Genomic DNA, 16554 nt, shown 5'->3' with positions numbered 1-16554 from the left:
GTCCTGCTGGCTACACTATTCCTGATACAAGCCAGGATGTCGATGGCCTTCTTGGCCACCTGGGCATGCTGCCAGCTCATGTTCGGGCAAGTGTTGACCAACACCCCCAGATGCAGTCTACGTCAGTGGCACAGATTTGCAAAATTCTCCCAGCTGATAACTGAAATACTTCTTACCAAGGTTTTGTACAACATAAAGCTCAGTACAGGCATCTCTACAAAATTCAAACCCCCATGACGTGAGAAGACTCTCTGTACTTTCACTGGGGTATCCGGGATTAAAAAATTTATTTGGCATCTCATCTGCAGTCTCCCAGCCTGTTTTGGTCTTTGCCCTCATCAACACTAGTAGCATTGTATCCATTTTTTTAGCCATTGCAAGGGTATGAAGTGTTACCTGAAGGAACCTCAGGACACCCCTGATGCTACTTTATGTGATGAACAGGGAAAAGCAAGCCTTTACCAAGGAGAACTGCTGCAACTAGCCATTTTTGTTTTCACCACTGCTTTAACAACTGATGTTCTGAATGCCAGAAATCTGATGCCAGAAATCCCCCCAGCAAGAGTCTCAGAGGATGACGAATCCAGACTCCTTCAGCTCAAGACAGAGGTGTAACACCAGCTGAATCACAGCTTAGCTGGTGCACCCCAGTTGGGACTTTACACAGCCTAACAAGAGGTGATCCCCCGCTGACACACACTGCTGCAATTTGTGATCATCTGAAGGCAGCAAGGCCCAGAAGAGCCATTGGAATAAATCCTTTCTGTAACCCTTGCCTTGGGACCTTGTGAGCTTATGACACCACAACACATAATAAGCTGTGTTTGTTGAAGTGGGCTCTAAGTGTTAGAAGCAGGTAACTTAAACTGTTGAACTTTCTTCACAAGATCCATATCCTGGTGCTTTTGTTCTTCTGCCTCATCATGGGTTACAGAGCTCACACTCAAAGATAAAAAGAGCAGTAAGTATTGTTATTAGAACACTACTATCTCCTTTACCAATAAATACACAAGTTAAACCGCTCATGTAACCATCTCATTGCCTTTCTGCCTTGCAAAAATATGCTTAGAAGGCAAAATAAAAGTAGATTACAAAATCCATTTGTCTATTCAAAAATCCACTTGTGAAATGCCATAAGCACAAATATACACACAGATGCACTCCCCACAAACAATTTATATAATGTTGCTGAGAGGCATTTTAAAATACAAATATTTAGCTTTTACATATTTTAACATAAATCCTGCCATCAGATTATCTAATATCAAGTAATCACAACTTCATGAATGCCCTCATTACCTTTAGAAAGATTTATAACATATTATTGAATAACAAGCAATTAAGATATTCCTTCTGTATGCCGATCAATCCATTCCCACCATGGGAAAACAAGCAAACAAACAAACAAACCCTACACGTGGTGTAAATTAATGTTGCATGGCAGATGTAGGTTTGGACAAGGAATTAGTAAATTAAGCAAAATTGCACAGCAGGAAACTTCTTGTACCAGTAGTTCTTAAGACTGGCCACCTACTAGTTTCTAGAAAACTATCTACCACTTACCATGGTTTGTCTCTAAAGATGTGGCAAAGAATTTTGTTAAAGTGTTAGAGTTTCTACAAAAATGTTATTTTTCCATGAGGAAATTTAACAGTTGTCATATTCCATAGTCAAAAACCAAAGATGGCAATTGTCTGCTTCAGGTTGTTTTGTTTGCAGACTTTGCAATATTTTTGTTTCTAAACAGATGTAGAATTTCCAGACAATATACTTTTGGATGCTAGCTGTGTTTCATCCCACATGCTTGAAATCTGAACACATTTGAGACAACCTTTCTGGAAGCAAGGATTCCCCTTTAGTTTTCAGGCTATATGATGTGCTGTCCACTTCTGAAAGAGAATTCCCCAGTGAAACTGGTGAGGTTAAAATGATTTAGGGCCTCAGTGTCAGAGAAAAAATTCCATTTTTCCATCATGTTTTACATTCTAATAGTTATCTTTGGGGTTTTGGTTCAATATCACTGAAGTCCATCAGGCTTTTTCCATTGCTCACAGAGCCAATAGCATCAAATTTTCATTTGGCTCTGGTCACTACTGCCTGATATTCAATATACCTTCTTTATCATAATACTCCCTGCTAGCTTTATTCAGATCATAACTGTTGACACTTTTATCATTTAGATTTTTACTTATTAACCTGCTCAGCTATTGTTCCCTATATTAACACAGCATACTTGTGATGTGTTCCAGACAAACCTATGTGAAGGCAGTCTACTTTATATTCAAATATTGATAGGTATCTTAGCATTTTGCAAGAGGTTTCTTTCTTTCTTGACTCTGGTATGAGGTCAATAATTTTCCATAAGTTTATGTGGGGAAAAAGTTTGTTGAAACGATATCCAGGGCCTCTTTTTAACAATAATTTTCCTTTGCTATATCTTGCCAAGATTATTTAAGCCTCCCAGTGCATATTTATAGGAAGTTTGGACAAGGATGGAAGGAGGATTCATTTTTTGAGCTCTCTTTCGAGAGTCTGGGTACTTCATTGCTTTATTAAAAAGGAGAATTTTCACCCCGCTGTAGCTTTTGGATACCTGCACGAAACGTGTTTTCACAGGTTACTACGAGGCTTTTAGTACAAGCATTTATATCCAATATGCAGTCACGGCACATGCCAGATAAATTCCCGTGCCTTTGTGGTGATGGACACACTCCAGAGCTTTTTCCACCTGCCGGGCCCACACCTGAATTCTGTCTGGTTCTGGAGCACCTCTGAGTGTCCTGTACCAGGTAGAAGACGGCACTCCACTACTGGTAAGCAAACGTGGAGCTTTTCCGAGGCAGGCTTGGCTAACGTGGCCTGGAGTAAACATGCTGTTTACTGGAGGCTGTGAATGGCTTCGACCTCACCTTTGCCTTTGTCTGTCCAGTTTCAACTGCCATTGGGTTTCACAGATATTTCTTTTCCTCTGAAACTGCTGCTCTTCTTGTATTACCTTAAGTATGGATCACATGGAGGAAAATATGTACAACTTAATACTGGTCATTTTGTCTGTTGTCTAGGCAGAGGGATCTGAACTCTCACCTAGAGAGGGCCATAAAATCATTTGTTGGATTTTAACATCCGCTTAAAGGATTTCTGGTCATCGTTACAGAAATAACATCATAGGATGTGTCCAGTGACCCTGAAAAGATCTCGCCTTCCATGGTGCTGGTACATACTATCTGGAAATGGAAATGCTCCATGGTGTTTTCCAGATAGACCAAGAGAAATAATAAACAAAAGGCCCTTGACTCAGCCCAAGCAACAAAGTGAGAGCTTGGTGGAGCAGCGGGGAGGAGAAGAACCCCCTCTGAATATCAGGAACAGAAAAGCACTGCTGAGTGCGATACTTCTGCTGACGGACGCGTCCTGCTCAAAAATAATCCGTGAGGAGCTGGGAGCAGTGGCCCTCACTGGCATGGCACCTCATGTAGACTGTGCTCCTTTCAGGGTTTCCCAGCAGAGGTCTGTCTCATCAGATAGCTGACTAATGCAGTGCAGCTGTCATTCTTCATTTCCTGTGAAGAAACTCGCAAGAGGTGAAGACTCAAGACCAGCCCTCTCCCTTTTCCAAACTGCATTCCCATCAGAAAACTTGGAGAAGTTACGATAGGAAAAAAAAAAATACATATTTTTTTTTCTTTAGTTGTGTGTTCTCAGAGTCAAACTGTTATGAAGGGTCTATAAACCAGGGCATGCAGCTGTGCAATGGATAAGCTCCCTGACTGCAGTCCAGAGGCTTCTCTGTGACAACATATGAGTTCTGACCAGGCACTGGGTCTGAAAAATATATGTATGCATTGTCACTGCACATCTGGAATTCAGAATTGCTAATGGATATACTGTGATAGAAAAGAAAAGTGTCTGGCCAATAAACTTGTTTTATATATTTATTTTAAAAAGCATTACCACATTTCTGGCTAGTAGCCTTTCATCCTCTAGACTTTACACCAGTGCATCTGGAATGCTAAGCAGCTCTTTTGGGGATGTAGCCATATTCCAAAAGGCACTCTTTATATTTAAAATAACTTCAAAAACTAATTAAAAGAAGGAAGGTAGTGCCTTTCCCTAGGGAGGCTTACATACCTAATATTTTATATCAGATTCTATATCCTCAGAAACCTCACGTGAAAACTCTCTCAGACGCTCAGTTAACCTATTTAATCCTCCAGGATGCTACTATAAACATACCTATCTGTCTCAGAATAATGTATTTTGACCTGATAATATGCACAACACCAGAGACCAATTGCGTGCAAACAGTGTGCTGCAGGACTAGCCGTGGAAATCTAAGCACTTCACATTTCTATGTGACACTTTGAGCCCCGCTCCTCACCACAGCCACCGAACCTGTGGGCAGGGCAGGTGCCAGAATCGCTGTGCTTCTTCTCAGTAGGGTCAGAGATTTTCTGGTTGCCGACTCAGTCTAGGAAGTGTTAGGAAATTGCAAGGAAGAAAGAATCAGACCCCAGCGATCAGGGCAAATGGCAAGAACATCACCTGTCCAGGTGCTCAGAGGTGGCCACCAGAAAATTATACAGCCGGGTGATGCATGCGATGTATTTCAGCCAAGTTAAAAGGCATGTCTCGTTTCACTGTCCACCTTTACAGTCCTGAAGCACTGGCAGACACAGCAAGTATTTCACATTTTGATGATGAGGTGATATGAAATGCTCCTCCACATACAGGTAGTCATTCATTTTATTTATATTTGCTTCTATAAATCTCATCCCTTACACAAAGTGCTCTGAACACAGAATATTTTTAAGACAGGAACCAACCCAGAGCCAGTGGCAGTGAGCAGTAACCCTTCATGTTTAGTGAGGATTTGTAGGGATGGATTACTGAAATCCTTGAGAACCAGAGACACATTTTCATTTTCCTCACTCAAGATTAGGAACTGGATTCAAACTGCAAAATAGGGGGTAAAAAATCACTTTGTTATGCTCAGACCACCCAGGTGGTTTAATAATAGCCATTTTGTAGTCCACCTGTTGGCTTTGCAGGTACTTAGAGGATATGAAAAAAAACAACCCCAAAACCAATCCCCTTCCCACCCGTTTCTCACCAAAGCTCCCATCATTGGCTCCATGAACAAAAACAGAACCAGCACAGTCAGTGCCTTATAAAGCTTTATTGCAAGATGTGTTTACATAATGCTGTAGAGGTGAGCTTTTAAACTACTTATATCAAGAAATTTTGGACACAGGTCTGCGGTCAATTTTCCATATTGACCCTGCATGGCACAGAAAAAAAAAAAAAAAAAGTGTGATTGCATCTTTCCAGACAGTAAAGTGAGGAGAGTGTGGGGAGAAGAGGCAGACAAAGGGTGTGTTAAAAAGAAAAACCCTCCTGGTTTACACTAAATGTGACAAAGCTTCTGAATGATGAATACAAACTGTAGGTGAGCTTTGTGTGTAGTAAAATCTGAAAGAGTAATTCAAGTTCTTTATGAAATAAAACTGAGAAACAAATATGCAGTTTCATGGACAATTAAATTTAACATAGAACAAATTTACCTAGAATGAGAAAACAACAAACAAAAACTCAACCAAACAAAAGGACCTGTAGATAATATCTCTGACCATGCATGGCTTGTTTTTTAAATTACAATTCACAGAATAACACTGCTGGAAAGCCTATTTTACACTATACTACACAGAACACAAAAAACATGAGTAGTGACATTTACACAATTTTACAGTATTTCTCCTTCGTCTAAGAAACACGTCCTTTTCTACTTTACATTTTTTTACAATTCCCAGCTCACAAAAAAAGGACACTATACGCGCAAAGACAGTCTTTAAAAAGGAGAAATGCACCCATTGCTACAAATAAACCTTTTCTTTCACAGAAGCCTCTGTGTTAGTGATTAAACAAAATATATCTCTATATGCCACTCAACGTGAAATGGACTAATTAGAAATATATTTTTTTTTTTAATGCGTAAACATAGAACTATAGAACATTTCTGAAACTCCTTGAATTACTTGCTATGGAACTACTAAACTGCTTGCCAAAAACCTCTTGCTATTGCATCTGAAATGCCAGTTCAGTCAGCTGCTGCCCCAGCCTTACATGTTGTTCATGCATTCGCAAATCAGATTCATTATTTTCCCATAATCAAACATTTTCCCTTACGAAAATGCTTCGGTTTATTTTCTTTCAGAGCCTGTAAGTACCTGGCAGTTTTCCCTGCAAAGAAACATCAACAGTCATAGTCCTTACAGCTTAGACAGAGTTTCTTGAGTCCAGATGCTGGAAATCCAGAGCTGTCTGAACGCGGTGCGGGGTCAAGCTCTCTGCCTGCGTCGGCACGCACAGCTCGCCTTGAAGGTCGCGAGAGCAGCGGTGTACATGCCGTGAGTGTGCAGGAGCAAAGAGAGAGGAGAGATGTGCCCATGGACACTGTGCCCCTGCACGTCCTTTAGCTAAAGGCAGGTGGCACGAACACCTGCCTACAAGTGGTCACGGGAGGACAGCGGATGGGAAAATGCTGGGCTGCCTCCTTGTCCCCATTTCATCCGGATGAAGTCAAAGTGTTGCAAAAACAACAACACCCAGCCTACGCGCCCTTGAATAAAGACCAGCATCATTGATCAAATGGTTTTGACAGCGTTTTGGATAGATGCTGGCTTCTGCTGCACCACCAGGGACACCAGCATCAAGCAGACACCTGGCAAGAGGAATCACTGCAACTGCAGTGGCATTGAGCTGCTTACATTTGCTCTGTCCTCTGCTGCGACTTTTCAGCAGCTGCTAGCCAGGGTTTGCTAAGAGCGCAGCACACTGGGGACTGACGGTGCTGTCCTGCCTCGTTGCTATCTGCTCCCTCAGAGGGAACACAGCACCTTGCCGGAGGCCCTCGCTGATGGGTCATGTCAGGGCTCTGACTCCAAATTTCTGTTAAACTGGGGCATGAGTGCATATCTGGATACTTGCATGTGACTTTTTATTATGGGAAAACCGAAGTCTCGTCTACCTACAAATCTGGTGCCTTATTTTGCTAAGAGTAAATTAGTACAGACACTTACAATGAAGGGGGATCAAAAGAGAAAAAGAAATGTATTTTGAAAACTGCTTTTGACACTGCTTCTAGTCTTTATCAGAGCAAGAAAGACCCTCATTAAAACACCATTTTTTTGGTTGGTTTTGGATTACGGATAGGGATATACCAAAGAGAAGGGTCACATGGAGCAGCCAATGGGGTATAAAACATCTGGAATCCATGGGGCTGGTGCCTGGACTTACTGAATGGTGAGGAGCGATGCATTTAATTTTTGTGAGGGATCTTTCATTCCCAGCTGTGGCACACAGCATTCCCTGGGGGTGTTTCTTCACCACAGCCCTGTAACTGCTACTGAAAGTTATCCCTCATTTGGGAGTGAGGGAACACAAAGTATTTGTATACAGTCTGCTTTTAAACACCAAGGGACATGAAAGGAAATTAGGACAGCTTCCCTTTGGCGGCCATTTCATATGCTAAAGTTTACCTCAGCATCCTGATCAGGAAGGTATTAGGGTGACAGATGGACAGACAAGTTACTGGCAGCAGATGGGTGCTGAAATGAACACCAGTGATGACTCTGAGAACTTGGTGGAGACACAAAACCCTGGGCCCTAAATTTGCAACTGGCTGGTACTGTGAGAAAGGGGAAAGAGGTAGTTATTATGGCTGCAAGTGTTTTAAAATAGCCTCAATGGATCTCTAAGTGAGAAACGGGAACATACGTTACTAGATTGCATTTCCAAGACCTTTCTATTTGTCACAGAAATAAACCTCCTTTCACATGCATTTTAAAACAACTGGTATATCCTTATGGTGAGCTCTTTGGATGGTGAAGTGGCAGGCAGCAACTCAAATCCTGAAGGTTAGAACATGATTAGATAGAAAGAGGCATGCAAATATAGCCAATTCCTCCATTTCATCTGGAATCCACTGGTTAGATGAAGGGGAACAAATGTTATTCCCACAGTAGGACATACCAGCAGACTCAGGAGGAAATAATACCACCTTAAATATTAGCACATTGGGCTACTGGCCATTTTTAGGCAGAACTGAAACAAAACATTTCTGTAGTTATTGCATTGTCATTGTCTTTGAAAACACTGTTGCAGTAAACATTGCCAATGATGGATTAATCTTACTGCCTACTACTGCATAAACAAGAACAAATTATCCTTCAGAAAAACTGGTATCAGTTTTACGGGTAGATAGCAAAAGCTCAGGTAAAAGCACAGAAAAAACATAATGGAAAAACGGACAAGGAAGGATATACTTTACATGTATACAATAGCATCCAGCTAATCTGAAAGAAATTGGTATTTTTTTTCTTGACTTATTCCAACCCCATTCACCATATCTAATTTTCTCCTTGATAAGGAGTACATGAAATTTTGTAGAATTTTTGCAAAATTCCTGGAAAATACATACACCCAACTACTTAAAAGTCATCAGCAACATCATTTTTTCAGACACAGATGCTGCGCTGTGTCAAAATAAAACACAGATTGATTTCCTGTTAGCAAGCGGTCACCAACAGCTAGCCACTTTGCACATTCAGCATACTTTTATTAAAACATTACATTTGAAAAATGTTAGATTCTCTCCCTTCAATCATATATAGAACGTCTGTTGATGTAAATACATTTTGTTGCATTTGGGCTTCTTTTATCACTAAACAGGTATAACAGCTCAACATCATCATTACATTCAGGGTGTCTTCCTCTTTTTTCAGACCTCAAAGACCTCCACATACCCCCATTACCTTCCTTTCTTTGTTCAAAGCATCCTTAAAAGAGATTTTAAAATTCCATAAAGGTAAGCAGCACATAAGATCCACTTTCAAGCCCAGATGCTAATAGGTCTTGCTTATTTTACAGTGATATAGTTATATGCCGCTTCTTTCTACTTCCTGACCAGCTTCTGCCTTTTCATAGCTTTCCAATACACAACACATTTATTAATTACACAGCTACTGCCTTCTGCCTGCTTATAAAATTGGCCTTTTAGGAAACTGAGGGGAAAGCCACATCCAACTCAATGCCGTCCTTAAGAACCTTACTCACAAGTGACTTCTTACTCCACAGACCTTGACACATGAAGATCCAAGGCAACAGCAAATAAAGACTGAAATGTTACTACTAAGAGGGGAGACAGCATAGATAGGATGCTCCACCACAGATCTCATTGTAGTGCTGTCAACTACCTGGTTCTCTAATCACTTGGATGTTCTGTTCAATGTGACGTAATGGATGACCAAAGTTTCAAAGATTTATTCTGTTTAGTGCCAGTATCCTGTGCAATCTTCAGGGATTATCCTGTCCTTAATGAGAGTAAAGTAACATGTGGACATATCTGACCTACCTTGGGTGCCAGAAACAACATAGCTATGGCATTACAAGCCCAGCATAGACTAATTAATTCTGCTTTTCAAGTGTGTTTTGTTACCATGACGAAACTGCTACAGTTCCCCAGCTACCTGGTTTCAAGGAAGCCTCAGCTGCTACTGCTATGCACACCCCGCTTAATCTTCGAGTCTAAGGCAATGGAAAGATATGATCTTGTGCATCCTTGAGGATCAAGTGGTCATTTACAGACTTTGGCTTGAAAAGTTCCCTTTTATGTTACTGCTGTCTGCAGTTCTCTTCAAAATGCTTCAGCACTGGCTAGGGTGATTGTGTTCATTTCATCTTCACCAATGTGTATGTCCTCCACTTAAACGCAGATGAGTTGACTAAAGGTTCTTCAAATACACACGCTGAGGGCAATTACAAAAGTCAGTTATCAAACAGCGAGATAAGGGCAAGCATATTGGAGTGTTCACTGGGGTACCCTCTCCACTTGCATCAAGAATAATCACAAAACAAAGAGTAGAGAACAGCAAAAACACAGCAGGCTTTTAGCAGGGCCATTTCATATTCAGATCCATTACTTTGAAATAAAATCACCGCCACATTATCTTGCAGCAGAGAAAAGCAGCATGAAGGGCACAGGCAAGTGAACAAAACTTCTTGATCTTACCATCTGAATGCATTTAGCAAGTGTGTAAATTGTTCGTATAGTTTTCTCTGAAACTGTACAAATGGAAAGCATAGCCAAAGCTCATCAAGAGGGAAGTATTCTGTGACCTCTCCTCTGTGTGCATGGTGCTATGTACAGTATGAGTGTGTATTAATACACATGAATTTGGGATCCTAAACTTTCCACTTGTACTGCAGGCCATCTCCTGCCCCACAGGATGAATCCCTTTGAAAAACACTGAGTTCCTACAAAAAGACATTCTTTTCCTCCTGTCCAGGTGGAACTGTAAGGCCCCAGAGTGACAATCATGGTCCAGCTAGCTTCAGCAGGAGCATGACTTCACACCATGACTGTATGTGTAGAGATACACGCACACATATCCACACATTCATTCTGTACATATACAAAGGTACACATACATTTTTTACATTCTTTGGTGGCAAAATAAAAAATAAAAATAAAATAAAATAGAAAAAAAACACACCACAGGGTTGCACAGACTGTGTGTCTTTGCTTAATGAATCTGCTTCAGGAAAATTGGGGTCACTGTAACAGGAGTTATTTTGCCTCTTTAAGGACTGTTCATTGCATTGACAAAATGCCATACATTTACAATAACTAAAACAGGGCACAAGGAAAGCCAACGCAAACGCAGCTTACATAGTGACAGATAACTCAGAGAGAGCCCCCTCCTACCCACACCAACACACCACGAGAGAAGCAGGCGTAAGGTTTCACCTACAAGCACTCATATGCTTCCTCAGCTACTTGTCAGGATGTCGTGCTGGGCTGCGGCACACCCTTCTTCCGCCCTGCTGGTGGCGTTCCGCTTTGTGTTGCTTATTAACATCGAACTAATAGAGGATGGGACGTTGGGAGCAGCAGACAAGGCTGGCAGGACAGCGCCACACCAAAGGGTTGTCAGCCTGTGTGTTTCGGATGACGGCTCTTCTTGTTGCCACCTCTGGGATGTCAAACCTGCATCTCAGAGGTGCTGATGAGGCCCAGTGCTTTGGCTTCTTCCGGGGTCAGTCCGCTCTTTAGTGTCCTTCTCACTGCATGGCCATACGTTCCAAAAGTAGGCAAAATAAAAATAATAAAACAAAAGAAAATGCAATCAATTAAAAGTGATAATTACACAAGACTTTCAGCTGAAAAACACTTAATGTGCATGCTGAATCAAATCCAGAGTTGCTACGTACTCAGGTTCTCAAGTTCAGAAATACTGAGTAATGCCCTACGCCAAACCAAGGGGACCATCAATTACCCAGCAACTCCAAAAAGTCAGGCAAATAGCCATCTGTCATTTGACATTTAGACAACAAAGATTTCTAAGGAAATACCCCAGCATTTTAAGATTTTTTTTTTTCTCTGAAATTGCATAAGTTGCTTCTCCGTCCATAGAAAGTATTATATGCCCTATTACCTCATAAAGAATTTTTAAAAGAGCTTTTGGATCTTTATAGATCTCAACTGAATTTATCACTATTAAATCCTACGTGAACCTTTCAAGGTGTAAACATAAACCTCTTAAACGTAAAAGATTAAAATATGATAATTTTATAGTCAATTCAAATCATTACAAATACAGTGCTCATACACACTCCACTTGCTTCTGTAATGTTCCCCCCCCAACCCCATCTGTATCATCTTTGTCATTAGTAGTCATTTGTTCAGCATTTTAGATGAATTTAAATGATAAATCTGGGTCAAATTTTTGTTTCTTAATTTGCTAAGAAGTGTTCTAAACAGTAACCATAACATAAACTTTTAAAATTTGCATTTTCGTTCTTTATTCAGAAATAAGTGACTATATGACTGCACACACAGTCTTTGTTTTTCTGTTGCCAAGATTTCCAAGTGAATGCGTTTTAGCTCAAGATGCAAACAGGGTGTTCATGCCATAATTTAATATTCCTTAAGTACAAATGCACATTTAAAAGTTTAAGCTGCATGCAAAGTATAAACAATGACCACGTTAAACAAAATATACTCAGAGTCCCAAAATAATGAAGTCTAGAGGAAACTCTAGAGAAACAAATTGCAGACAGTGGTTGAGAACTTCTTGCATTGCTATCATCTAATATAATTAAGACCTCTAATTTGCGAAGATATTTACTCCATGGAACTGAAACTGGGTGGTCACATTCAAGGATCTAGCAGGAGTGAGAGGAGTGAATGGATCGGTACAGAAAACAAGGACTTAACAGAAAGGGAAAATACAGCATGGCCGAACACTTGATACCATGCAGGTAAGATGAATATGATCTATTATTTCCATCAACTACTGAAATTAAATGAACTTACAGTGCTACATGTATAATTGTTCCACCATTACCAAACACTTACTTGAAAGATTTCCTTCAAGATTGACTCCTTTCTCCTGCAGTAAAGTTTGCATAATTACTAAAGATCACCAGGAGTCTGCATGGAGCCTTTTTTGATAATCACTTTTTCCTACAATACTGATCAGCAACACCTTCCAAGTTTAACAATGCTTAGTTTAAAGCTGCACAGCATTAAATGCAACTGATAAAGCCAAGATTATGAAAGACTAAACAAGTGCTATCAGAAGAGCAAAACACTTCAAATATGCTTGGGTCTCCATGACGTTGGTTGAATACTCAACAGAGTTTTGAATCAGTCCTTGTCACTGGCACTCTCATATTTCTCAGATTTGATATACACATATCTACAGTGACAAATGTTCACTTCCAGATTCGAGAGTAAGACCTTAAGGTCTTATGGCCTCAGTGAATCATACAACGCTTATTTCTGTATCAAAATGAACTATACCAGGAGCAAAAGAACAGATACAAGAAAGCTGCAGCAGAAAATTTTCTCTCATTAAAAGGAAAGATTTCCCTGAGCTGTTCACCTGCTTAATTGCCTGCACTGCCTCTCTCCTGAACACATTTTTTTTTTCTGTACACTCTATAGCATGCAGCCAAAGAAGGCACCATAGGTAGCTTGGCCACCAACAGTGGAGTGGTATTAACATAGACTGATACATGTTGATTTTAAGAGCAGCTTTCTGGAAAGTTCACTAGACTCAAAATGGATTTGGACATTGCTCACTAAGAAATTGCTCTTCCTCTGTAAATATGAACTATCCCACAACAGCTATATTGTTGAAGCAAGGAAACTGTCACTTGTAAGAAAAAAACACGAGTACAAGAGACAAAACTTTCACCGGATGACTGCCTCGACAATATTACCTCTTCCCACGACAAGCAAAAGTGAACTGGCAAACTAAGTGCAGAACAAATTTCCAAACCAAATGTATTCATGACTGCTCTCACACACATCCCTGATACACTCAGACCGCAGTCATTCACTCCCGTTCACAATCGGAGCACAACCACCACTGTAAAACCAAGTTATTATTCTTGTCAGATGGTAAGACACAAACAGTGAGGGAACAAGCAATTTTTATTCCTATTTGTAAATGTTTTATAGGAACTGAGATACTCTGCTAATGGTGGTCAGGTACCGGAATAAGCCAAATCCTGGTCTTACTTATGCCGAAGTAAATTTGGAACAACATTCTTTAGGCCAGTGCAACTACTACTGCACATATGTGACTGTGACTCTTGACAACTGGAAAGGAAAACGTGTGCCTCTGTAACTTCCACCAAGCAGAATACAGCTGTTTCAATTCCTCCGTCAGCCCAAGTTACGGAATTACTTACTAGTTTACTAGGAAAAGGCAAACAGATTTACAATAGCATATTGGTCTCTTTGAAGAAACTTTCATGAGTTTACTTTGAAATCATAACCAGTGCTACAATACCACAGCTGAAACCATCTTCATGGAAAACAAACAAAAAAACAAACAAACAAACCCCCAACCAACCAACCAAAAAAAAAAAAAAAAAGGGAAAAAAAGAAGGAAACACAGGAGTTTTCTTTACATAAACAAGACTTCTCTCTGAATCTCCAGATGCAGACCTACTGAACAAACTAAAGTCTTAGTCTGAGAGCCTTGCATATAACCCCTGGATGACTTAAAAAAAATACTGTATGCAGCATGTGACAAGGGCCAGTGCGCTGTGCTGGGTTTGCCACATGACACACAATGGAGACCAAACTCTGGTTTGTACTTTTTTTGTCACTGCAAAGCAAGAAGGAATGACAACACTCAGTGAATTGCTGGGACACATACAGTAGTAATTAAGCAAAAGAATCTCTTTGAAACCCTCAGCTGATCTAAGTTATCTCAGGTCTCTCCCTATAATACAGAGAAAGATAACTTGGATTTAAGACATCTCGTTGACCTGAGTTTTTAAGGTCAGAAGTTCTGAGGAAACAGCCCCAAACAATGCAAGAGCTTGGCAGTCACAATGAAACTGACAAGAAAATGGTTAATAAAAAGCAAAGATGTGAAGAATCTTGCCAATGACAGAATGGTTCCCATAAACACAGTCAGCTGCTGACTTGTATAAACTTAGCATGTGAGGCCAAATACTGCAAAGAACTGCAACTACTTGCTAGATTAAAGCTGTCCACCATCAACAAGCAACCTGAAGGATAACAGCTGAGAGAAATCATGTCCAGACTCAAATGAGTGACTTCTAGCTCCTGTGCCAAAGGCCAACCTGACATAGATGAATCCACTTGCAGTTTGCAGGACTTTGCACTTAGGGAGATGAAAGTGTCCTGATAAAGGGTATCTTTGTAAGAAAATTACATATAGTATGTGCAAATTACAGTACATTTCCTCATCTGACAATACAGCTGATGGATGCAGCATCAGTAGTAGCACAAGAGAGTTTCTCACTATTCTCTGCACTGGCTTGTGGGCTGTGAAGGCTTGTGGACGATGAAGCCAGAAGGTGGCTGAGTTATCTACAGGAGCAAGAACTACTCAGGGAGGTGGGCGAACCTTGTCTTGACATGCTGCTAAACAGATGTCCTCAGACTTTCTTCTATTTCCTCATAATGCATTTGGTAGGGTTCCTTCACATTAGGAGAGGTCAGGGACACGTTCAGTCATCAGAACCGAATGCAGAGAGATATTTTCCTTCCATGTTTTATAGGCATTGCAAAATTACATTTCTCAAACTAGATCTTCATTCTCCCCTCTTCATTGAACTCTGTCGTGTCTCTAACTGGACTAGACATAATATCTTGGCTTGTAAAACTCTTGGCCTGCTGCAGATCACATTAAACTGAGTTATGGAATGTATTTTGGAGGCAGTGACAATAAAAATAAGGCTTTCAAATGACCTTTTAGGTTCTTTAAGCAATTTTTAAAACGTTTGCTAAAGAAACATAACATAGACAGAAAATAACTTTTACTCTTGTCACAATCAAGGACTGCTGAGATCCCATAACCAAGAAACCAAATGTTGTTTTTATGGGGTCAGAGGGTATGATATTCCATGCTAATCAGGAAATCTAAAAATTTATTTTAAATCCTGGCAGAATACAATGTGCTTATGAGAAACCCAGTGAATTTGACTGTGTCTGTTGGGTCAGAATCTGCACAGATATACAGCCCTCGCAGAACACTGGGGATATTTAGAAGAAAAAAAAAAGTGATTCTCTAAGTGTAGATTTGTTAAAGAATATTATTATCTAGGGGTTGATTGTTTTTTAAAGGACAAATAGCATTCCTGATTTCCCTTCCTCCTACTTTTTTTTCTTTAAGATGCAACAAACAGTAAAAAAACAGTCTTGCTGGTGCCATTTATTTTTACTTTTACAATGGCTTTTGGCATCTATGTTCACAACACTTGTATGGACAAATCATCTGAAATGCAGAATATTCCATACATAGATAGGACCATTTTTCTGCTTGAGAAGTCACAGACTTAGTGTCCTTCCTACTGTAAAAAGATGTGACAGCCACAGAACTTTCCTCTGGGCTCAACTGCCCAGGTAATGCAGCTGCTACTTGCTGATTTGGCACAAATAAAATTCTAGGTGGCTGTAAATTACACAGCAAGGAAAACAAGAAAGCAGATTGTAAGAGACAATACACACCAGCTTCATCATACTGTTTCACGTCATATTTCATATTTCATAGTTTTATTTTCTGTTACCCTTCTACATACAGCTTGCGCACTCAGTCTATTTTCTCTTATATTCAATATATTATCTTGGACTTTACTCTGAAGAGTCCAGCAATTGCAATTTGCAACACAAAAGTTTAATCCAGACACCCTTGATCACATTCTTTCCTTTTAATCTTTTTCTGCATTTGTTTATTTTTATCACTGTCTATATAAGCCATGCATATGCCTAATTATGCATGTATCATTGCTTAGTACTAGCAGGCATAGATGCCTAAAAAAATTATGTGTAGAGATTTTCTCACAGGGATTTGTAGGTGAATTTTTGGGTTTATTGAGCACCTCTCTGAAGAAGTACAGCCAACTTATATGTGGTCTTGGCCTGGGTGAGCAGCACAGAAAGCTCCAGGAAACAATGTATTGCTGCCCTGCAGCTCGGCTTCACAGATGGCACAAGTCTCTCCTAACAAG

At 40.2% G+C, this 16554-nt stretch overlaps 1 protein-coding gene across 14 annotated transcripts in view; it reads right to left on the bottom strand.

Annotated features, from left to right (window-relative positions):
* Positions 1-5161: 5161 nt before the first annotated feature.
* The window catches only part of FHOD3 (formin homology 2 domain containing 3), a 404913-nt gene continuing 393520 nt past the window's right edge, over positions 5162-16554 (bottom strand). For all 14 annotated transcript variants that reach the window (XM_048077544.2, XM_048077540.2, XM_048077554.2 and 11 more), the window contains one exon: positions 5162-11121. In XM_048077544.2, the coding sequence (XP_047933501.1) occupies positions 11039-11121 (83 nt within the window). In that variant the 3' untranslated portion in view covers positions 5162-11038. The remainder of the gene's footprint in view (positions 11122-16554) is intronic.

The sequence above is a fragment of the Anser cygnoides genome, chromosome 2 (assembly GCF_040182565.1).
Source record: "Anser cygnoides isolate HZ-2024a breed goose chromosome 2, Taihu_goose_T2T_genome, whole genome shotgun sequence".
Lineage (NCBI taxonomy): Eukaryota > Metazoa > Chordata > Aves > Anseriformes > Anatidae > Anser > Anser cygnoides.
Note: the sequence above shows the minus strand (reverse complement) of the source record. Positions and strands in the feature narration are given on the sequence as shown.